The 23,635-nt window shown below is 35.6% G+C and overlaps 2 protein-coding genes and 1 long non-coding RNA gene across 4 annotated transcripts; 2 read left to right on the forward strand and 1 right to left on the reverse strand.

The window, feature by feature from the left end:
- The first annotated feature begins 210 nt into the window (after nucleotides 1-210).
- On the forward strand, nucleotides 211-15,753 carry LOC134238352 (uncharacterized). 2 transcript variants are annotated; one of them, XM_062720479.1, is made up of 7 exons: nucleotides 211-681; nucleotides 13,416-13,621; nucleotides 13,834-13,942; nucleotides 14,246-14,541; nucleotides 14,694-14,920; nucleotides 15,010-15,175; nucleotides 15,457-15,753. In XM_062720479.1, coding segments are annotated over exons 1-7 (1,203 nt in total). In that variant the 5' UTR covers nucleotides 211-679; the 3' UTR covers nucleotides 15,654-15,753. The 2 variants fall into 2 exon arrangements, with proteins under 2 accessions (XP_062576463.1, XP_062576465.1); XM_062720481.1 differs by having other exon boundaries at nucleotides 15,010-15,169.
- LOC134238356 (uncharacterized) lies at nucleotides 5,677-7,969 on the reverse strand. The gene is made up of 3 exons (XR_009985977.1): nucleotides 6,738-7,969; nucleotides 6,398-6,501; nucleotides 5,677-6,178 (listed from the first exon to the last, which is right to left on the reverse strand). It is a non-coding gene; the product is annotated as an uncharacterized LOC134238356 (long non-coding RNA).
- Nucleotides 15,754-18,797: 3,044 nt separating the features above from the next.
- LOC134238375 (uncharacterized protein K02A2.6-like) lies at nucleotides 18,798-20,770 on the forward strand. The gene is made up of 2 exons (XM_062720509.1): nucleotides 18,798-19,025; nucleotides 19,196-20,770. The coding sequence occupies exons 1-2, from the start codon at nucleotides 18,798-18,800 to the stop codon at nucleotides 20,768-20,770; spliced, it is 1,803 nt and encodes a 600-aa protein (XP_062576493.1).
- The last annotated feature ends 2,865 nt before the right edge of the window (nucleotides 20,771-23,635 follow it).

The raw sequence follows: 23,635 nt of genomic DNA on the forward strand, positions 1-23,635 counted from the left end.
TGGACACATGATTATTGTTAATTGGTCCATAAATTAAATATATATGATGTACAATGTAAGTTTTGAGGTAATGATGTACATATATATATACAAGTTAGCAGAAGTACGTTTTTTTTAATAATATAAGCCCAATCTGCCTAAGACTACTAATGTTAAGATATTGTGCATCTGCTTAATAACTGATAGCAAAATGGCGATTTGAACTTAATTTATTGAAAGGAAAAATGTTTTAAATAAAAATGTTCTCTGTTCTACACACTTTGTAAAGCAGATATAGTTATGAAATGTTGCATTCAAGTTCAGGTACCATCCAGTCTGTTGATTTCTTATACAATTTATAATTCCATGAGTGTATTATAACGGGGGAAAATAACTTAAGACAAAATTGAGAGTTACCCTACAACAGTTTACATAATATAGAATTTTATGACTAATTGGAAAATATTCCCAGAGACAGGATGCGAAAAGAGGTAAAATACACATAAATCAAGATAACGTTTCTAACCAGCTTTATAATTGCATTGAAACAAAACACTAAACCGAGAGAGTCGCAGCGATTTAAATGGTGATGCTGTCAAATTTAATTACCCACATGTGGATGTTTCACTCAAAACGCGGGCAAGTAAGAGAAAGGGAAATTCAAATTCTATGGATTAAACAACAGTGTGTCTGAAAAGAGATGTAAGTAAAAATATTTTCATAATCAAATAATATATATATTAAGAGAAATTTATTGTGTTTAAAAGCTAGAATGTAAATTAAATAATGGTTAGTTTGTGATATCTAACTTGTTTTGTTTGTAGGTAAGCTTCTCCTAACTTTCAAACCATTGTATACTCATTGTATCTTTTGAATATTGATTTTAATATTTGAATTTGGAACATTCATTGATCTTGCATTTGTATAGTCATTTGTATAGTCATTTGTATTTATACTTAATAATCATGGCAACACGAGGATCGTCATATTGGTCTATTAGACGACAGGTTAGAAAAAATCTTGAGGGACATTTTCTAGATATAAGCACTATGAATTCAGAATTACAAGCTACAAACTCAAATGCGTCAGATTTGATTCCCGAACCTGTAGCTCATGATTTTCAAAATAGGGAGTGTTTGGATACAAGGGCGGGCCTGAATCCTGAAGGCACTAGTAATAATCAAGGGGAAACTGATTTTGAGAGGGAAAATGATACTGATCATGGTCACGTTGATCTTGAAACGCTTTTAGACAATCAGTTCTAGTCTGATAAGGAGTCTGATTCTGAGTTAGAAATTAATCAATGTGAAGAGATTTCTGAGGAACTAAGAAAGTGGGCTGTTGAACACCAAGTTCCCAATGTTACTATTTCTGATTTAATAAAAATTCTTAGAAAATATCATCCTTCACTACCTAAGGATGCACGAACTTTGTTAAATACGAAAGTAAATTACTTAATTCCAAACAAGTGCGGGGGACAGTATTACCATTTTGGCTTATCTGTAACTGTGACTCAACAACTCAGACTCAATTCATTAATTGACACTTTACCCGATCAACACTGTTTAAAGATTCAAATAAATATAGATGGTTTACCATTATTTAAGTACAGGTCTCTGTAAGAATCAGACAATATGTGTATAAAAGTGAATCATGAGGGTTCTCAGAATTCGATTATTTTACACACATAGGTTTCTCTTACACTATGAATCACGTATGTAAAATGAAAATTATTTTGGGTCCTGGTTACTATGGAAACATGGCCAAAGAAATTTTCCCTAGCAACCGGTCAATTTTCCATGTTTATGGACAAATATATCACTAAACTTAGAGGCTTTAAATTGAATGTTAATATTACCAGAGGGGTTCTTAAATAATGTTATCATAAAGATAAACATTTCAAGTGATAAAACCATGCAATACATACTATTTTTATTTTAAGATATTTCTTTTACGGGCAATGGAAGATATGCATGTTTTGCATTTTTGCTGATTCAGCATTTTTGTAAATTTGGGCAATTTTCAAGGCCATATATCTCAAACTTCTGGCACAATACAAGAGTATGGTATATTTTAAATAAAAGCAGAGGAATTTCCCTTTTGGAATTTAAATTCAAAAACGTGTGTTTTTTAATATTTACAATCGGTTGCCTAGCAACAAAAATGGATGTTTTGATTAAGAGAAAGAGACAAATTGTCAAATATGCGAGTTATTTATGGAATCAAATCTTATTGGCGGATACCAAATCCAATTTTTAAAGTAAAAACATATTTCTGAGACTTCTTTATGAATCCATGAATATTTTGTAAGTACTTATCGCCATAGCAACAGAAAATTCCCCTTAGCAACAAAGAAAATAAATCCACTTTTGACATGCACTCATATATGTTTGTAAAGATTATTCAGTGTTTGACAGACCACAGAGATTTAAGAGCCTCAGCCCATTTTTTGTACTTTATTAGTCCCCAACCCGTGAAACTGGAGGGGGGCTTTAGGTTTCTGTCCGCCGGTCTAGCTGTCCCTATGTCTGTCTGTAAGTCTGTCCTACTTGGGTTTCCACACTTATTTTCTAAACGCTTGCATATATTGAGCTGAATTTTGTCATGTGAGTGTATCTTGGTGAGTCACAGATCAAGTTTGAATGTCGTTACGCTTCATTGATTTTTGATAGATTTATGGCGTTTTAATTTTTTTCATAATGGTTTAAGATCGGGTACTTGCTGCGCTAAATTCCAAAGGTCAACATGGTAAACTTGAAGCCAAAGGTAGCTAAACACAGTTTCGTATAAAATCCAGGGGGTTTTTCCCAGAGAGAAGCATGCTGGGTAGGGATTTTCCAGCTATTTATAGGAGTCTAGATGAAAACTGCATCTTTCTTGTTTTTATTCGCATAAAGTCTTATCTTGATATTTAAAGAAAAAAATGTGCATTCATTTTTAGAAAAAAAAATTGTGAGACTTTTTAATAGGGGGAGATAACTCCCAAAACATCTAGTTTTCACATGTGCAGAATTGCATGAGTCAATTAGCAGGTAATGTAGCTCTTTCAAGAGGTGGAAAATGTACCCTGAAAGCACACTAAAAGAAAACCTCTGGACTTGTTCTGTGAAATGCATGCAACTTATTTTGTCTGATTTTTTCTGTTTTTGTTGAGCAGGGGGGTTAAAAATGCATAGGTGCACTGAAAATGGATGCATAAACAACCCAATATACCCCTTATTTCAGGTGTCAAATACCCCCTAGTAGTAATTGATGAATGTATTATAGTTGGATATTTACAAAATCCACAATTTTATCTTTCCATTGATATGCAGAAGCCTATGTAACAAGCCTCCATTTTATTTTTTTTATAGGGGTCAGTTTTGCATGTCCCTCACCAAGTAACGTCCTGATAACGTCATACATAAAACTGTGTTTTGCACGTTAAAAATGAGTTGAATTTCCGTCTTTTATGTTTTATTTTTTTTTTAGATTAAAGGCATGCATAACCTCAAAATTTTAACATCAAACACTTTTACCTTGGTCATAACTTTTGCATGTTATAAAATGACTTTTAGAGAAAAAGAGGGAACTGCATTAATTGCTTATGTTTTTAACGTTAACCCATGGCAACAACAATGAGCATGTAGCAATCATGAAAATTTATTAAGCGCCACATGGCATTTTGTAACATGTTTAGAGTGTTATAGTTAACATTTGTACCTATAAACAAACAAGTGACAAGGTTCCAGGCCATAAAAGTTAGAAGTGTTTTCTTTCGATCTCAATCTCACAGTTATATGTAAAGGTTGAAATACATGTACAACAAAATATTAGAGAAAAGAGCCTTGAAACATTTTCCAGGGACGAAACCAAAGCAAGCCTTCAACTGTAAAATATGCATGTTTTTATTTAATCCTATATTTAAATTTTTAAAAAAATCATATTTCTATATAACTCACTCAGATGATCAATATAAAGACATTGTTTTGGTCATAATTAATATAGATTTTCACATTTCAAAATTCTCAAACCTTATTCTTCCAAAAAGTGCAGTGCTAAGGAATTAAGCAGAAAAAAAATATGCATCAATTAAAATTTGAAACAAAAGGCCCAGGGACCACATCTCTCACCTGAGCACCATAGCTTGATCAAAGCAAAAATCAGTTCAGCCTTGGAAAGATTAAATGTATTTGTGGTCCCGACCTACCTCTAAAAGGGAGGGGGTACGATGAAGTGATACATGTATCCAATGTAACTTAAGTTTTTCCAGATAAGTACTATTTAAGGTGAGTCACATAACAAGTTTCTTGATTAAAGCTGAAAACTACTCGTAAAAAGGCATAGTCCACCATATTTCCCATTCTTCAACACTCTCCCTACAACCCATATATAAGGAGCAGATCGCTTTTCAGTTCAATGTATTTTGCTGTAGAAATCAAGTGTAGACGTACATCTTAAATGTACATAGCCGTGCTACTCGGTCGCGATGAAATTATCAAAGTTAACAAACTTTTTCCAAAACAGTACAAAAGTATCATGAAAAGTATAGGTTGATACAATAGTGCACATAAAAACAAGGAATAAACGCAAAAAATCTAAGACCACGCAAGGAGGACTACATGTCGGTCACGAGTTTCGAGTGTGCAATCGGGTGTCACAAAATCGAACTGTTTATATACCCTTCTGACAGTGCCTATATATGAGAACATGTAAATAGTACCCAAGAAAGCAAATTCCAAAAGCAGCAAGATATTACTTTAAACCACTGGTACTTTGTTTCCGTGGTGACACGGAAAAGAAGAAAATGATGTGGTTGTGTTGCCCGCACCTCAGATCTCCACATTTTTTCCTTATTCAAAATAAGGAAAAAATGCGGACGGGAGTATTTGGACTAATTTTCCGCATTCATTCCAGATTTTCTCCGTATTCAAAATGCAAATTCAAAATGAAAAAATGCGGACGGGAGTATTTGGACTAATTTTCCGCATTCATTCCAGATTTTCTCCGTATTCAAATTTCCAGATTTTCTCCGTATTCAAAATATGGAGAAAATGTGGATGGGAGTATTTGGACTCTTTTTCCGTATTTCTCTCCAGATTTCCGCATTTCCATATATACAAAATATGGAGGTATTTACATGGTTGATAAAATGCGGAAATACGGAAATCTGGAGAAAATACGGAGTTAATCACATGGTTATAAAATGGCTAATAAAACCGCTACATGATGCATACATACATAAATATTTACAAAACCATCAACAATGTGCAAAATTATACACAATTTATTATATTTACATTTGCAAATGTTTTCCTTTACATAACACTACTGAAGGCAAGCGTTTTTATAACTGTGTAAATACAGGTTTGGGGTCAAGAGGTCATAGATGTGCGTTTGGATAAACGTTCCACGTAATTTCTCTGTGACGTCATAAAGGGTCGACGCGCGTTTAGTAGATTACATACATGCCGTTGGGTTTGAAAAATTAACGCATTTCATACGTTAAAAGTAACAATCAGGCAAATATAATGTATGAATAAGTTACAAATGTAAATATCATTTTTTGAGTTTTATTGAGATGTAAAACGGGTTGACACATGATCAAATCTCCCCAAAAGCCCTTCGGGCTTTATGGGATTTGATCACGTGACCAACCCGTTTTACATCTCAATAAAACTCAAAAAATGATACCTTATTTCTTAAATATCATTATGAGAAAAAAACATATAAATGAATGAACAAAATTACACATTATGTTCATGAGCAATGTATTGGATCTTATATCTTTGACAAACAAATAGGAGCATGTATGGAAAAAAAACTGGAACTCTTATTTAAGCCACAAGTTCATCATGGAAAAAATGTGGCATTTTTTAATATTCATATTAAATAAATGGAAATTTATTCATTCTATTTAAGCAAAAGTGGGAGTGAAATGTTCAACACTATTAGGTATTGGGGAAAAAATAACAATTGACATAGCATTGAATATTTACAAAACAAGAAAAAACTTTAGACATTTTTTATCAATCTGGATCACATTTGCCATTTTCTACCTGCATCCCTGATTCATATTTCTCACAATTCAATTTATATCTCAGGTCTGTGCTTTACACCCATCTGTCCAATAAAAATTTTCTTCAGACTTCTTTGTAATTTGTAAGGTCTCTGCATGTTTAATTTCTTGCAGCAGCACTTGCGGTCGAATTGTCAAATCCTATCAATTAAAAAAAAAGTTCTTAAATTATAATGGTGCAATATTAATAATATTTAAATTCATTGCTTTTATTCCTTTTAAAATCTTTTTATAAACACAAGTTTGGGTTCTTCAATTTAATATCAATTTGTTTAAAATATTATTTATAATAATGACAATCATAGTTGACTGTTTTTAATTAAACAAGCAATAAAAAAAGAAATAAAAGAATATATATACCTCAAACATAACCATCCATGGACCAAGCTTTAAGCCCGTTAAAATCGCAGTAAGTTGAATAAGCACTTATTCTTTTTCAGAAATCTCCTCCTCATGCACAGACGCTACCAAAAAAAAAATGTATGGTAAATCATTGCTAGAGATTACAGCCCATGGCTCACCAAAATTAACACCTTTAATTGTGGTTAACCATAATAAAATTCTATGAGCTGATTGAAAGATTTGAATCATGGGCATATTGGCTGAAACGTACATAGCCTGGTAGCTCAGTCCTAGGCCTAGAGTATTTATTTTCATCATCACAGTGACACACATGTGAAAAAAAATATGACTGACCTACCGCATATGAAATACGTGTATCTGCATCTTTTGGTTGATACAGCAATACGATCTCAGGCTGTCTGGTCAACAAACTTCTTCCTTTAGACAGAGCAGACGTTGCAACATGGAGGCCAAGGTTAAATTTTGGCGGTCTGTTGTTTAAATTAATTGATCACTGAGCCCGACTTTTTGAAACATTCTTCCGATCCCGATCAAATTGTACATAACATTCAGGAGAAACAGAGAACTGCTGTTAACTCCAAGACAGTTTTTATGCACCCAAATTTTTTTGGGGCGCATATTGTTTTTGTCCTGTCTGTCTGTTTAGCTGTATGTCTGTCTGTTTGTTTGTCTGTTGTCAACTTTAACCTTCGCCATAACTTTTGAACCATGAGACTTAGAGACTTCATATTTGGTATGGATACTCCACTACAAAAACACTTTCAACTGACACCAAGGTCAATGACCTTATGACCTTGATTGTGACCTTTATGCTAAAAATAGCTTTTTCGAACTTTCGCCATAACTTCTGAACCGTGAGAGATAGAGACTTCATATTTGGTATGCATACTCCACTAATTAGGCACTTTCAACTGACACCAAGGTCTGTGACCTTGACTGTGACCTATATGCTAAAAATAGCTTTTTCGAACTTTCGCCATAACTTTAAAACCGTGAGAGATAGAGACTTCATATTTGGTATGCATACTCCACTAATTAGGCACCTTCAACTGACACCAAGATCAATGACCTTGTGACCTTGACTGTGACCTATGTGCTAAATATAGCTTTTTTCGAATTTTCGCCATAACTTTTGAACCATAGATGATAGAGACTTAATATTTGGTATGCATACTACACTAATAAAGTGCTTTCAAATGACACCAAGAACAATGATTGTGTGACCTTGACTGAGACCCATTTGCTAAAAATTGCTTTTTAGAACTTAATGTTGCCGCCAGGTGCTACTGTGTCTCACAAACACATCTTGTTCTTGATGAAAAAATTCTAAGTCCAGAGCTCCGTATTTTTTCCAGATGAAAAATATTCTAAGTTAAGAGTTCAATATTTTTCCAGATGAAAAATAGACTAAGTCCAATTCTCCGTATTATTTCCGTTTATTTTACGGATTATTTCCGTATATTTTCTGCTTTTCCGTATTGTTAATTTTCTCCGTATTTTTTTCCACATTTTTTCCATATTAAAATGAGGAAAAAATGCGGAATAATGCGGAAATCTGGAGATCTGAGGTGCGGGAGTGGTGTTGCAAGGTCCCAGGGATGTATACATGTCACAAATGCAGATCCAGTGCCAGTGTGCCGGTCATCCCCCATCCCGTTTGAAGATTTTGCACATGTACAGTAATGTATACAAAATTTATATGTCCACTATCCTAAAACCAATGGGGAGTTCAGTGCAGCCTTGGACCCCCTGCCTTCTACTATCCCCCACCCCATAACAAATTCCTGTTTTTTTTCTCTTAAGATAGGAGCATTAGCCCAATTTCAGTAAAGTGTGAACAGATAGCCAATGAAACATGCAAATTTATGCTGAAGTCAGAAAATCTAGTGGGTACTGGTATTTTAAATAGTGCACGAAGTAGAAATCAGATTTTGCAAATATAAAAAAAAAACATTTTTTTTTTATTAAATTCAAACATTTGGAAATGAATGTATTCTTTGAAAATTAAGGTACATTGCTGGCATTAGGAATTCTATTCATTTTATCTCAGTTTAGTTCAGTTCATTAAAGTCAAGAGACATATATCTCACAATCATACATTTTTAATAACAAATATAATGATGAACTTAACATGCAACATGTACAGTACATATTATATTTTCTATAATGTATAAACAAGTGAAAGGCACTATTATTGATGCACTCGCTAGTTGCACAAATTTTCCTAGATTACATTATTCTTTTTTATTCTGTGTAATAACATGAATAAGTAACTGTACTCATTTGAGGGCACTTGGTCTTCGGGAGTATAGTATATATCTACATCGTGTTACAGTTTCTATCGAACATGTTCAATTTTGCAAAGCCTAGCCAGTGAAATTCATTTCTAATATTTACAATGCAGTCATCATTATTTTCTATCCTTTTTTTGGAGACATGCTTGAAGAATACAATTATCACTACTTAAAAAGAAAAAAAAACAATATTTAAGGATTTTCTTTTCCCTGACCAGTTCAAGAGGAAATTCACCTAATTCACAATATCCGATTACCATAATGTTATATGTATTCTGAAAAGGGTACATAGTGCGGTGTGCAGATACAGTTATTTTTTGTTGTACAGTGTTTAGTGTATTGATGTATACTGGTATACCTATTGAATACGTCAAAACACCCCTCCTTTTAAGTAACACTATGTATCATTGTAAGTTACAAAAACAGTTTGATTAATCTTTTGAAATTAATGCTTTACAAGTTTAAAAAAAATTACACAAAAAATTAAAGAGAATTTGTACACTTCAATTGATTGATTTTGTCATATACATGTACTTGGCACTGAGGGCCATTGAGCAGGGAGGGATATTTTTTCGTGCCAGCACCTACTGCGACACGGGACCTTAATTTATACGGTCTCATCCGAAGGACCGGTCTCCACGTCCAACAGTGGAATTCGATCCCGGGATGTAAGGATTGACTCCTTTGCGACTCTTGAGCAAACGCTTTAACGACTGCACCACGCGGGCGCCTGTAGACTTCGAAAGATGTATGTTGAGTTTCGAAATCCATTGCTTGGTAAAAATATATCATCTCATGCAAAGTGATCAATAATGCTATGAACACTACGGATAGAAATTTACAGTACAAAATATTAGGCTATAATTCTTTTTGTCCCACATTTATATGGCAAGTATTGACTTTGGACAATTGCAGGCAATTTTTCTGAATTAATTTGTCCTGCTTAGGGCATTGATTACCTATTGATGTATTGTAGATTTATTATACCCACTTTGGACAATTGTTTCAAACAAGGGATGTAGCAACAGGGGGCCCAGGGGATGGGGGCTGCCCCCCCCCCCCCAGTCTTTTCGCACGTAACTTATCACTGTAGGAAATCTTTATTAAAAGGCACCCCCAACTTTACAGTTACAGTTAAGGGAAATAAAGGAAATGTATTGTTGCATTAAAATAAAATTTGGTGCTAGCTAAAGGTGTGCTTTAATTTATTGTTCAAAAAATTAAATAAAAATATCATATATCAATTATACAAACAATGATATTTCAATAAATATATTTTATACACCTAGAGCAAGCCCCTGTGCACCAAGATGCATTTTTTAACTTCATAAAAAGATTGCTCATGAGGAAAACTTTGTGTGGTAAAAATTGTAAATCATGCTAGTTTGAACATTTAACCGTCTAAGCAAGCTACTCTAAGTATACATACGTGTACAGTGTTACGTAGAGATTGTGTCAGTCACTGTCTGACCTGACATATGTCTACATTGTCTCTCATCAACGTTTTTTAACATGTAATATATTTTTATTGCAAAATGTACCGGGGTCGGGGGAGAGTCAGGGCAGAGGCTCCTTCAGGTGTGACAATTTTCAAAGCAGAGGAATCTCGGGTTAAATGCATGAAAACCACAAAATGGAAAGAAAAAAGCACAGGGACTTGCTCCAAGCATGTAATAATTATTTATAAAAAAATTATTTGGAGAGTAATCCAAGGGAAGTAATTGGGAAGCAAAAATGCTTCAAAATGCAGAAAAAAAAATCAATATTCACCTTTAAATTCTTTTATGCATATCATTTGCCCACCGAATTTCTATTTTAAATGTTAAATTTAATAAAATATTGACCTTCATTTTTCTATGCTTAATTTGTAAATTACCATATTTTGATAGTTCCCAGTACCTAGCATGACCATTAGCAAGTGTGAAATTTAAATTGAATCGTAAACATTGTTGTTTGAATCTCTAGCATTGGTTTAAAAAATTAAACACAAATTTAATTATCTCCTGTATCCCGTTTCCATGGCAACCGAGGTTATAATTCAAAAATACTTCTACATTTCACAATCAATCACACATTTGTTTAAAATTATGACAGAAAAAAATCAAATCTGTAACTATGCATTGCCAACCAATTTTGATAATTACGGAGAATTGGTCTTAAAATGCATATGTACAGAGACTTTAGAGAATAACTTTAGCTCCTTGTAATGTATAATTTTATTAACGTTATAAGCTCAGTAATATTGCTATGCATCAATTAAGAACAAACATTACCATTGTTAGAGTTCAACACTATTTTTTAATATTTACCAAGTCATCATTTCTAGACGAAAATAATCAAATCTGTGAATGAGTGCATGTCAAAAGTGGATTTATTTTCTTTGTTGCTAAGGGGAATTTTCTGTTGCTATGGCAATAAGTACTTACAAAATATTCCTGGATTCATAAAGAAGTCTCAGAAATATGTTTTTACTTTAAAAATTGGATTTGGTATCCGCCAATAAGATTTGATTCCATAAATAACTCGCATATTTGACAATTTGTCTCTTTCTCTTAATCAAAACATCCATTTTTGTTGCTAGGCAACCGATTGTAAATATTAAAAAACACACGTTTTTGAATTTAAATTCCAAAAGGAAAATTCCTCTGCTTTTATGTAAAATATACCATACTCTTGTATTGTGCCAGAAGTTTGAGATATATGGCCTTGAAAATTGCCCAAATTTTCAAAAATGCTGAATCAGCAAAAAATGCAAAACACGCTTATCTTCCATTGCCCGTAAAAGAAATATCTTAAAATAAAAATAGTATGTATTGCATGGTTTTATCACTTGAAATGTTTATCTTTATGATAACATTATTTAAGAACCCCTCTGGTAATATTAACATTCAATTTAAAGCCTCTAAGTTTAGTGATATATTTGTCCATAAACATGGAAAATAGACCGGTTGCTAGGGAAAATTTCTTTGGCCATGTTTCCATAGTAACCAGGACCCAAAATAATTTTCATTTTACATACGTGATTCATAGTGTAAGAGAAACCTATGTGTGTAAAATCATCGAATTCTGAGAACCCTCATGATTCACCTTTTGTCTGATTCTTACAGAGACCTGTACTTAAAAGTACAAGTGATCAATTTTGGCCAATTTTAGGGAGGTTTACAAACATTCCGATTAAAAAGCCATTTGTTATTGCTCTCTATTACGGTCATTCCAAACCAGAAAATGCCAATGAATTCCTTGAAGAATTTGTGAATGAGTATTTGGAAATACAAAGAAACGGACTTCAGTGTTGTGGTAAAGTTTTCAAAATTTTGATTGATTCAGTAATATGTGATTCACCAGCTAAAGCCTTTGTTAAATGTGTCAAATCTTATTCTGGTTACCATGGCTGTGATAAGTGCACTCAGAATGGGGTCTGGGAAGGTAAAATGACATTTCCAGAAACCAATGCCCCTCTCAGAACTGATTGTTCTTTTGAAAGGAGACAAGATGAAGACCATCACAAGGGAATTTCTTGTCTGACTCGAATTGAGATAGGGATGGTCTCACAAATACCCATTGATTACATGCATTTGGTTTGTCTTGGGGTCGTAAAAAGATTACTTCTTCTGTGGATAAAAGGTCCTTTGAAGTGTAGACTTGGGTCAAGGGTCATTGAGCAAATTTCGTCTTGTTTGATTGACTTAAAACAAAGTATACCGTCAGAGTTTGCAAGAAAACCCAGATCTTTAAAAGAAATAGATAGGTGGAAAGCGACAGAATTCAGGCAGTTTTTGTTATATACAGGTCTAATTGCTCTTTACGGGACCATTCACCAAAATATGTATAAAATTTTTTTGCTTTTTGTCTGTAGGAATGCATATCTTGTTGAACGAAAGACTTTGTCAAGAATATAATGTATATGCAAATGACCTGCTTGTTGCTTTTGTTTCCCACTTTTATGAAGTGTATGGGCGTGATATGGCAGTCTACAATGTGCATGCATTAGTTCATTTGGCAAATGATGCCCATAAATTTGGCAGTTTAGAAAATATTTCAGCGTTTCCTTTTGAAAATTTCTTGTCAAATTTAAAGAGAATGGTACGGAAACCAGAATTCCCATTGCCTCAAATCATTCGTAGGCTTTCAGAGCAAGCAGACACAAAAAAAGAACAAAAATTATACCCCAAATTAACAAAAAGTCATAGTAATGGACCTGTTCCAGATACCATCATAGATGGTCATCAGTTCCATAAGGTAGAAACAGAAAAATATGTGTTAAAAACAAAATTTAAGGACAGCTGTGTACGAATAAATGGAAAAGTTTCTTTGGTGAAAAATTTTGTATTATCTGATGATGATAAAATTTTTGTAGTTTATCAATCGTTTCAACAAATGGAAAACTTTTTTACTGTTCCCTTGGAGTCAAATCTGCTAGGAATTGTAATAGTTTCTAATCTGGACAACAACATTCAAGTTGCTAAGCTATGTGACATAGATGCAAAATGTGTTATTTTGCCATTTAAAAATAAATATGTTGCTGTCCCCTTTACAGACGCAGTTTGGTAACAAAGGAAATAATGCAGCTGTTAATGGCATGTCAGTTTTATTATGTAGAATTGAAAACACTTATTATTGCTAGTTGTTGCTGTCTCTTGTAAAATTGATGTAAACTTATGCAAGATTAATTAATGTTAACATTATAAATTTCTATAAAGAAATTTGAAAACAATATGCAGGTCATCAGATTATAAGTATGCAGTGGTTGAATTCCCAGAAGAGGAAGAGGTTGAAGTGGTACCAATAGTGTGGCTGACATCAAAAGACACAAAATGTCGCTGGCCACCATATAGGTCTTCAGACAAAACAAAATTAGCTATCAAAGGGGCCATAGAACCTACAAGTGATTTTTTAACTCTTCCAGTGAGAGTTTTGAAAAAATACAGTAAGTTATTAGTAATCTTTGACTATTCAATTGGTTAAATTGATTTCCATGCCAATACATCTACATGTAAATTATGCATTTTGTTGATTTATCCATGCACAGTCTAACAATAATATTGATGAATCTGATACCAAATGTCATATAAAAATAATTTTGTAAATTTGCATAAGTGATGGAAAGAGATAAATGTTGTTTCTTTATTTCTTTTTAAGGTGATTATTTAGAGGCTCGAAAGCATTTGACAAAGGCAACATATACCTCAGATCTGCAAACTGATGCAGAAGAAGATAATGCTAGTGTTGCCAAAAAAAGATCTAAAAGGTATGTCAGTGTGCACGTACTTGTAAAATCATGTACATGTAAGTGTGTTATACTTATAGATATCTATTTAATTTACAATATGTATTAATCTAAATTTGGTAAATTCATGCATGGTTCATTTTAGAAGTTTTCTAGATCTATTGTAATTTTATATGTATATAAAAAATATCATTAAATATTAAGTTTATGATTTAAAAAAAAAATAAACATTGCATTAATTTGGAAATTATTTTTGAAATCAAATTACATGTATATGCAAACAATAATGTGCTATTTGATTAAATATTTTGAATTCAAATTTAGACCAAATCCTAGATTTCTCTCCTCGGACGAGTCAGAAGAGGAACCAGAAATGCCAAACATTCGAAGGAGGCAGTCTCCAAGAAAAAAGAGAGATGCAACAAATGTACCCCCGTTACCAGCTCTACCACCACCACCTTCTCCCCAAAGACAGGAGCCCAGACAATCAGTTGACTGTCAGAGAGCAACCGTCAGTGGCAGAATACATGCCACAAGTTCTACTAGTTCTGGATCTTTCCCATCAGTAGAGCTAAATTCAACGTTCTTTGATAAAGTTCCCTATCCAACAACTACAACTGGTATGTGGATAATAAATGTATAAAATTTCATCTTTGAATTGAGATGAAGTTTAGAGAAGATGAGCATCTCAAGGATAACAAAATTAAAATTACTGTATTTGGTCAAAAAACTAGGTGGATTTTATGATACATGTCAATTTGTTTTACCTTAGCTTTAGATAAGAAGATTCTTGAATGTATAGAAGAAGTAAAAGTACAAACGCATCACAACACCAAACTGCTTCAGGCCATTATGAAAAAGCTTGATGGACTGTCAGTGGCAGATGATGCTACAGAGGAGGGAGCAAATGAAATTAACATCAATTTTCCGCTGACAACAAAAGACATGCTTCTTGAATTAGAGGATAATCTGCAGAACGAAAACACTGTCAGGAAGTTGGTATGTAAATCATTTACAAAATTGTATATCTACCTCATTTACCTTGTTCAGTTGCCAGAATTATTTACAATATTTGGATTTTCTTAAAGGTAAAGTCTTTGAGTACCATTGGAGGTGAAAATGTGAAGAATTCTGTTAGACGCCTTTTGGGCCACATGATCTCCAATGAATTAGCAAAGACCATTAACTGGGTTGGAAAAGGCGGAAAGATTGCCTTTTCAACATTGAAACTTAACAACGTTTTAAAAGGTATGTGTATATTTTTAAAAAAAGAATGATATTTGCCTATTTGATTCTGTCGGATAATTAAAGTAACATGATAAGAAAAAGTAGGTATGCAAAACCTTCAAGTTTAATACATGAAATTTTGAATCAGTCATAAGGATTAATTATTGTTTATCAATTCGGATTAACTATAGTAGAATTTTTTGTGGGGGGTTAGAATAGATTAAAAAATGAGTGAATAATATTTAAACAATAATTAAGGAACATAGGTGTTAAGTTGATTTACTGATATTACTATTTTATTATAACAGCTACCATACGGAAAAATAGACTTTGTGCAACATCAACTGATTCTGAAATAGCAGTTATTGCAAAAGATTGGTTTAGATTTGCTGGTGACAGGGATGGAGGCAGGAAAAAAAGGGAAGAAATAAGAAAGGCAAAAGTTGCAGAAGAAGGCCGAGAGCAATCAGCTGTGGCAGAACCTGCAAGTGACACTGAACTTTAATATTTTAAAGGCAGCAGTTATGTACATTGATCATACACCAGCTATCGTTCTAGAGACTCTCATATTTTAATTTTAATCCAATAATTATTTTAAAATTGCATTCATACAGAAAACTGGATAAGAATAAATTTGTAAATTTATCAGAATTTGCCTTGCAATTGATTTCGAATTTTGAAACTGGTCTATTTTTGGTCCCAAATATATGTTAAATCAGTGTTGATTTATAGATGTTGGACACTTTTTCATATTGGCAATGGATTAGTAGAGAAAATATCTCGAGCTATAAAAATACTGCGCATTGATTAATGGACACAGAAACATCATTCAGCCAAGACAAGAATGGAATGAAGAATTGGGCCATTGTTAGAACACTGTTGGCTAATGGTTATTATGCCATTGTTGGGTAGATGTTGGGCCAACATAAAACATAGATGGGCCATTAATGGGCCATCGTTGGGCCTTCATTGGTATAATCATTGTTGGGTGATGGATGTTGGGCCACTGTTGGCCCTACGTTGGTAAAAATCACCGTTGGTTTTTGAACGTTGGGCCATCGTTGGGCCAATGCTGACCTCGTGTAGTAATGAAAAGCATGTACGTTGCGCCAACGTTGGGCCAACATGTTGGGCCAACGTAGGGCCGATGAGCAAACTTGCATTGGGCCAACGTATGGTTGCCAACATTGGCCCAACGCAGTCAACAACTGTGCGCCAACGTTGGGCCAACGTAGTCATGCTATCTGGGGAGCTGTGTGTAAATGTTTTAAGAACGTTGTTCCTTGTGCAGGCTTCAGGATATCAGTTTCTAGTTCATCTAACAATTCCTTCTTCTTGCCAATTTTTGATACCAATACTGGTCTACCTTCAACTCGTTCCCATCGATTCCATGTCAGCTCTTTGTCCTCAGGTATTTCCTTGTAAATATTTTCTAATGTTTTTCTATAGTTACTGCATTTACTACATGTTCCTTCAATGCATTCTACAGCAAAAAAGTTGTGACTGGATGGCTTAGGGCATAAAAGCATTTCTAACAAGTTAGCTTCATTGACCTTTTTTTGACCAGATGACTTCTTGGCAAGTTCTAAACTCAACAATTTGTTTCTTTTATTTAAGCAATATCCGCACATACAATACTCTCTGTGTGTCTAGTAAGTAATCGTACATTTCTTGGTCTGAGTGCGGCAAATGTACTGAAAGCTACGGTTTCCTGATTGTTTTCGCTTTTGTATTTATTATATGCTTCTTTAACGGATATTAAGAGTAAATATCCTGGGCCATCTTTGGTGGCATAGCGCCGTTGTGGAACAACTCGAGAAATATCGGCTCGGGTGTAAAATACCTTTATCTTTTTGATATTAATCCGTGTTCTTTTCTCTAACTTTGATTTCAACGATAATGTTCGTCTGTTAATTTTGAGTCTTTCTGAAAGATACTTCTTACTATAACCCTTCCTCAACAAGTTTTTAGCAGCTCCAATTACCGCAGTCTTCCCTTGCGGGGTTTTTTTCAGTTCATCTACAAGTTTTGTTGGGCTTAAATTTGGAGACTGCACAGCTGTTTTTTTGTTATCTGTATTTCCCCTTTTATTTCTGTCCGACTGTCGCTTTGCACGCTTCCTTTCTCTGTCTTTTTTTTTTTACCCAATTCTTCTTCTGAGAGCTCATCTTTAATCGACAAAGTCTTTGCTTTTCTTTGTTGTATTCTCTTCTTGATTGTATTTTAGTTCTTGTGGAAACTGTGTTTGATTTCCAAGATCTTGAAATGACTGAAGAAGAAGCTGTGTGATTACCTTCAAAAGTCCTCTTGAATCTATTTTCCATGTATTTAGCTTGACGTTTTCTCTGCTGTGCGAGCTGATGTTCTTTTCTCTCTAGAGCTTCCTTAGGAGGTTTTTTCTTGGAAAGTTGTTTTTTCAAGTTTTCTCTTGACTTTTTGCATCTCTCTTCTTGTTTTCTAAGATACCCTTCATATTTTACTGGCTGTTCATATTTAAGCTTTCTTCTATACTCTGTAACACGGTGTACTTTTTTTGTTCTACCTTTAAAAACAAGCAAAGCAAGTGAAATCAACCTTTTAAACACTGATGGTAAATTGGGTGAAATAAAATATTATATAAAAATAAGATGTGTTTTTGCATGAATTATTTCATTAAAAAAATGTCCAAAAATTATATTTCATGATCAGGAATATTGTAAGCTGCAGAACTATAGCTCTCTGTTTGAAAAAAATCGGAAAGCTTGCAAATACAAATATTACAACAAGGAAAATTTGGAAATTCAAAGATGTGGGTTGTGTGTAAAACGTAACTAGAAACCGATTCGTTACTGGTAAAATAACTATCGTTTTCCTCAAAAAACATGACAAAGATCAGATAGTCTTAAGAGGAGTCAATGCTTTGCTTGTTTTACAAGTTCAGTTAAATTGTATAATAAAATTCTACATGTTCTGCCATGTCTTCCATAAAAATCAAAGGAAGAATTCAACATTTTATTTATTTTTTTTTTTTTTTGTAAATATAAAAATTAAATTCAGGTGAAGAAATTCTAAGATTTTTATCAATTTATAGTCCCACTTTCACTTTTGTTATTTTGGCATTGAAATACAACTGTTAAAATAATTTATTAATACAATTTGTTTCAAAACATTTGAGCTTTATTCCAACATTCTTTATATAGTAAATGAGTATGACAATAAACAACGAATTCTGTCAAATACAGATGATAGCAACGTAATTTCTGTCAATATATATAACGATCGCAACTATTTTTTCCGACAAAGAATGACACTCGCAAAACGCATGTTGGAAAATTCGTTGAACATCGATTTGGTCAGAAACGCGAACATTGGAAGTATGTTTTTATACATCTTTCATTCCGAAAGAATTAAAATCATTGTAATAACTGCATATTATTCATTTACACTATTATTACTATTTTAATGGAACTATTTCTTATTGTGTAATGTTAGACCTTATTACTTTCTAACTTCCCGCCGTTATTCCACATGCTTTGTGTATGCGTATGAATATCAACTTACAGAATAAAAAATGTCAGCATCCAGTATACACGTGTGTTCTTGAGTGTCTCATACGTATCTAGGGCCTACCCAAGTATTACATTTGGCGACGAGGTAAATTTCATGTATCATGGATCGGCTGCCAGAATTTGCAGCATTCGATTATGCCGATAAGGCCGACGCTGGACCGAAATGGGAAAAATGGATCCGACGTTTGGAGCTTTTGTTTACCGGCATGAACATCGACGACAACGGGCGTAAGCGCGCCCTCCTTCTTCACTACGCAGGAGAAAGCGTGTTTGATATCTACGAAGCAGAGAAGGGAGACACAGCGCCCAATTATGCGGCCACAAAGCAAGTATTATCTGATTACTTTTCTCCGAGAAAAAACCCTCAGATGGAAGTTTATAAATTTAGAAACTGTAAACAAAGCGTCAGCCAATCGTTAGATGAGTATACGTCACAGAACTGAGGAAATTGTCTAAAGATTGTTAATTTGCAGAGATAGATAAGGAAATTCTCTCACAGATAATTCAGAATTGTCGCTCTAACAGACTGAGGCGAAGAGCGCTGCGGGAGCCTGACATGAACTTAAAAACACTCCTAGATCTAAGTCGTGCCCTCGAGGTTGCTGAGACTCAAGCGCTAACAATGGAGGCCCAGAACGAACGTAACAGTGTAAACGCGATGCAGAAGTCATCTGGCAAACACCGAAGCCGCAACCCGAGAAGTAAAGAACAAGTGACAAAAAGTGAAAGCACTATTGACAAACCATGCGGAAATTGTGGACTTGCTCACGCACGCACGTCAGTTTGCCCAGCGAAGGGACAGCAGTGTAGATTCTGCAAGAAACTTAACCATTTCCAGAGAGTGTGCAGAGCCAAGAAACGCGCGTCAGGACAACACAGCAATTTCAAACATGTGCGCGAAGTTGATTTCCGGCATGAGGCTGAGTCAAGTGAAGAGGAATATATGTACTCGATTAATGGCAAAAAGGGACCTCAGAAAACTCTTAAAGTAAACGGTGTGTTGTGTGATTTTCTCTTGGACACTGGTGCATCTGTCAATGTGTTAGATCAGACTACACATGTGAAAATCGGTAGCCCGAAGCTTAAGAAAGAGAGCCATCCGGCACTTGTACCCTATGGCGGAGGAAAACAATTGACTGTGTTTGGAAGCTGCCAGCTAAAAATCGAGTGGAAAGGAGTCGTACAATTGCACAAATTCTATGTTGTGAAAGGCAATTATGGAGCCCTCCTAGGGTATCAAACATGTATGTCGTTTGGACTTGTTCAAGTTGTTCACCAACTGTCCCCTATTGCTGACAGATACCCTGACCTGTTCGTTGGTATAGGGAAACTCAAAGACAGAACTGTGCGAATTCATGTTGATGAGTCTGTGAAACCCGTAGCCCAACGTAGTCGTCGAACACCATTTCATCTCAGACCGAAAGTAGAAGCTGAACTTCAGAAACTTTTGGACGACGACATTATAGAGCGAGTGAAGGATGAGCCTACACCCTGGATTTCCCCTATAGTTTGTGTTCCTAAGAAGAATCCGGAAGAAATCCGTGTTTGCGTTGACATGCGAGAGGCCAATAAAGCCATTATCAGAGAGCGTCATCTCATGCCCACCATAGATGAGCTTATTCACGACTTAAATGGAGCAGCGGTGTTTTCCAAACTGGATCTTCGACAGGGCTATCACCAGTTGGAATTGGAACCTGCTAGTCGCTCGATCACAACATTCAACACACATGTTGGAATATTTAGATACAAGCGCCTCAACTTTGGAGTGTCCGCTGCCTCTGAAATTTTTCAAGAGACAATCCGTAGTGTTATCCAGGGAGTACGTGGAGCAAAGAACATATCAGATGACATTCTGGTGTTTGGCAAAACTCAAGAGGATCATGACGCCGCCTTGACGGAAACTTTCAAAGCGCTTCAGGACAGTGGACTAAAGTTGAATCGTCCCAAGTGCGAGTTCAATACAGATCGAATCACCTTCTTTGGACTAGTATTTAGTAAGGCTGGTATCTCACCTGATCCTGGGAAAGTCACAGCGATTCGAGAACGCAGCAACCGTCAAACGTTACTGAACTGAGGAGTTTCTTGGGAATGACTGCCTGTTGTTCGAGGTTCATTCCTGACTATTCCACTGTGAGTGAACCATTGCGCCGTCTTACTCGTTCCAATACTGACTGGCAATGGACGTCTGAACAGGAGAGTGCATTTGACAAGCTGAAAACTTTGTTGTCTAGTGACATTGTGATTGCTTACTATAACCCAAAGAAACCCATTGAAGTTGTGGTTGACGCCAGCCCTGTTGGCCTAGGGGCTATACTTACACAAGAGGACAACGTAGTTGCTTTCGCTAGCCGATCACTGAGTGGACCAGAGTCGCGCTACAGTCAGACAGAGAGAGAAGCGTTAGCAATCATATGGGCTTGTGAGCATTTTGATATGTACTTGAGAGGAGCACCACATTTTCGTGTCGTTACTGATCACAAACCTCTGTTAGCCATTTGGAAGCGCCCTAAGCCTCCGCTAAGGATCGAACGTTGGGGACTTAGACTTCAACCATACAAGCTAGAAATTACTTACCGACCAGGAAAGGACAACCCGGCAGACTACATGTCACGTCATCCTGTGGAGAGCCACACTACATCCAGAGAGGAGGATATGGCCGAGAAATACTTACATTTCATTGCGCAGGAAGCAACCCTTCGATCAATGAGTTTAGATGAAGTCAAGATAGCCACCATCGCAGACAAGACCATTTCTAAGGCCATAGAATTGGTCAGAACAGGGAGATGGAAGGAGATCAAATCTATAAACGACAGTGAGATCGACATTCTGGAACTCCAGTCTTTACGTAATGTCCGTGACGAACTGGTTGTACACTCAGATAATGTCCTTCTGCGAAATGGATGCATTGTTCTACCTAAGTCACTCAGAGCACGTGCGGTCAACATTGCGCACGAGGGACACCAGGGCGTAAGTCGTACAAAGGCATTCTTGCGTTCAAAGACGTGGTTTCCTGGCCTGGACGTTGCAGTAGAGAATGCTCTTCAACACTGTCTAGCGTGTCAAAGTATAACAGACAGGCAGATTCGTTTTGAACCTCTACAGATGTCAGACATGCCGTCTGGACCTTGGGAGAACCTCAGCGCCGACTTCTGTGGACAACTCCCCACAGGTGAATATTTGTTTGTAGTGATTGATGAATACTCGCGATTTCCTGTTGTTGAAATCATGAAATCAACTTCCGCTAACGCAACCATACCAGTGTTGGACAAATTGATCTCTACATTTGGCGTACCAAAAGTTATAAAAACTGATAATGGAAGCCCTTTTAACTCCCATGCATTTAAGGAGTTTGCCGAGAACATTGGTTTCCATCATCGACGTGTCACTCCAAGATGGCCGAAAGCTAATTCCCGGGCTGAATCGTTCAATAAGCCAATGATGAAAGCCGTTCGTGCCGCACACATAGAAAGAAAGAACTGGAAGCAAGAGCTATTCAAATTCCTTCGCCAGTACAGGGGAACGCCTCACCCATCGACTGGATTTGCGCCGTTCTCACTTCTGTTCAATCGCGAAACTAGGACCAAACTTCCTCAAGTTCCGACACGTAAATCAAATGCTGTCGACGAGTGCGCCAGACAGAATGATGAAGTTGCGAAAAGGAAGATGAAGATGAACGCAAAACTTAACAACCCACCTGATGAACTTCATTGCGGTGATGTCGTCCTCATGAGGAATGAACAAAGGAACAACAAGCTCGCCCCGAATTTTGACCCACAACCGTATACCGTTATGGCCAAGAAGGGAAGTATGGTGTCCGTCTCTCCTGAACCAGGAATGGAAAGACTTACCACTCGTAACTCATCATGTTTCAAACGAATCCCGAATACTCTCGCTCGTGGTACCGTGGAACCAGAACTAACAGAAGGAGAGGAACTGATACTCGAGCGCAAGTTGAAAAACACATCTGTACAAGATGTCACTCCAAATGTGACACCGGAAACGAAACCGAAAACAGTACCGTTATCAGACAAACCTGTAATTCCAGCCAGAAATGGAGCGGAACCGTACACTACGCGATCGGGTCGAATCGTGAGGAAACCTGCAGCTTTAAAGGACTTTGTGAAATAAACTTGCATATTGTTTTTGTGTTTGGTTTAAAGATTGATGTCAATTTTCTAGTCAAGTTTGCAAAGTCTCTCAATTTGTAATTCTAGTCAATTTCATTGCAAGTGTAATTTTCTAGTTATGTTAAATTGTATTTTTAGAAAAATCTGTTTGCTGTCAATTTCAATTTTTGATTTATTAGCAAATTTCATTTCTGTGAAAAGGAGGAATGTAATAACTGCATATTATTCATTTACACTATTATTACTATTTTAATGGAACTATTTCTTATTGTGTAATGTTAGACCTTATTACTTTCTAACTTCCCGCCGTTATTCCACATGCTTTGTGTATGCGTATGAATATCAACTTACAGAATAAAAAATGTCAGCATCCAGTATACACGTGTGTTCTTGAGTGTCTCATAGTATCTAGGGCCTACCCAAGTATTACAATCATCACTGAAAATATATTATAAAAAGGTTTTTCAGCATTCATTGTTTCTATCGTCATTTGCTGCTAACGTCAGATATTCTGACAGATAAAGTTACAATGTTTGTTTTTACCTCTCAGCGTCTCATCTCCAACCCTGTCCGATGCCATTTTGTTTGTTTAGGTTGCATATCGCCCCCTAGCGGCTGACAGCAGAGAATCGGAAGGTTATGAACAAGGAACGACAATCTTTGGAGTGCGATCGTTGCCAGATGTAATTGTGAGCTGCTGACAGAATTGACGATCGCACAATTTTTTTCGAAATGCTGGCGATTTTTAACAAATATTACAATGGAATTAATATTTTAATTCTGTTTAACCGCAGTTTTAATGCCCCTCTGAT

The sequence above is a fragment of the Saccostrea cucullata genome, unplaced genomic scaffold, assembly GCF_032062105.1.
Source record: "Saccostrea cucullata isolate Sc308-1 unplaced genomic scaffold, CSIRO_AGI_Scuc_v1 ctg787, whole genome shotgun sequence".
In the NCBI taxonomy this organism is placed as follows: Eukaryota; Metazoa; Mollusca; class Bivalvia; order Ostreida; family Ostreidae; genus Saccostrea; species Saccostrea cuccullata.

Bases quoted from the DNA above. Each gene is read 5' to 3' on its own strand.
- LOC134238352 (XM_062720479.1), top strand. The intron at 13,622-13,833 runs GTAAGTTATTAG...TTTCTTTTTAAG, and splicing joins GAGAGTTTTGAAAAAATACA to GTGATTATTTAGAGGCTCGA. The intron at 14,921-15,009 runs GTATGTAAATCA...ATTTTCTTAAAG, and splicing joins AAAACACTGTCAGGAAGTTG to GTAAAGTCTTTGAGTACCAT.
- LOC134238375 (XM_062720509.1), top strand. From the start codon at position 18,798: ATGGATCGGCTGCCAGAATTTGCAGCATTCGATTATGCCGATAAGGCC. The intron at 19,026-19,195 runs GTATTATCTGAT...ATTCTCTCACAG, and splicing joins ATTATGCGGCCACAAAGCAA to ATAATTCAGAATTGTCGCTC.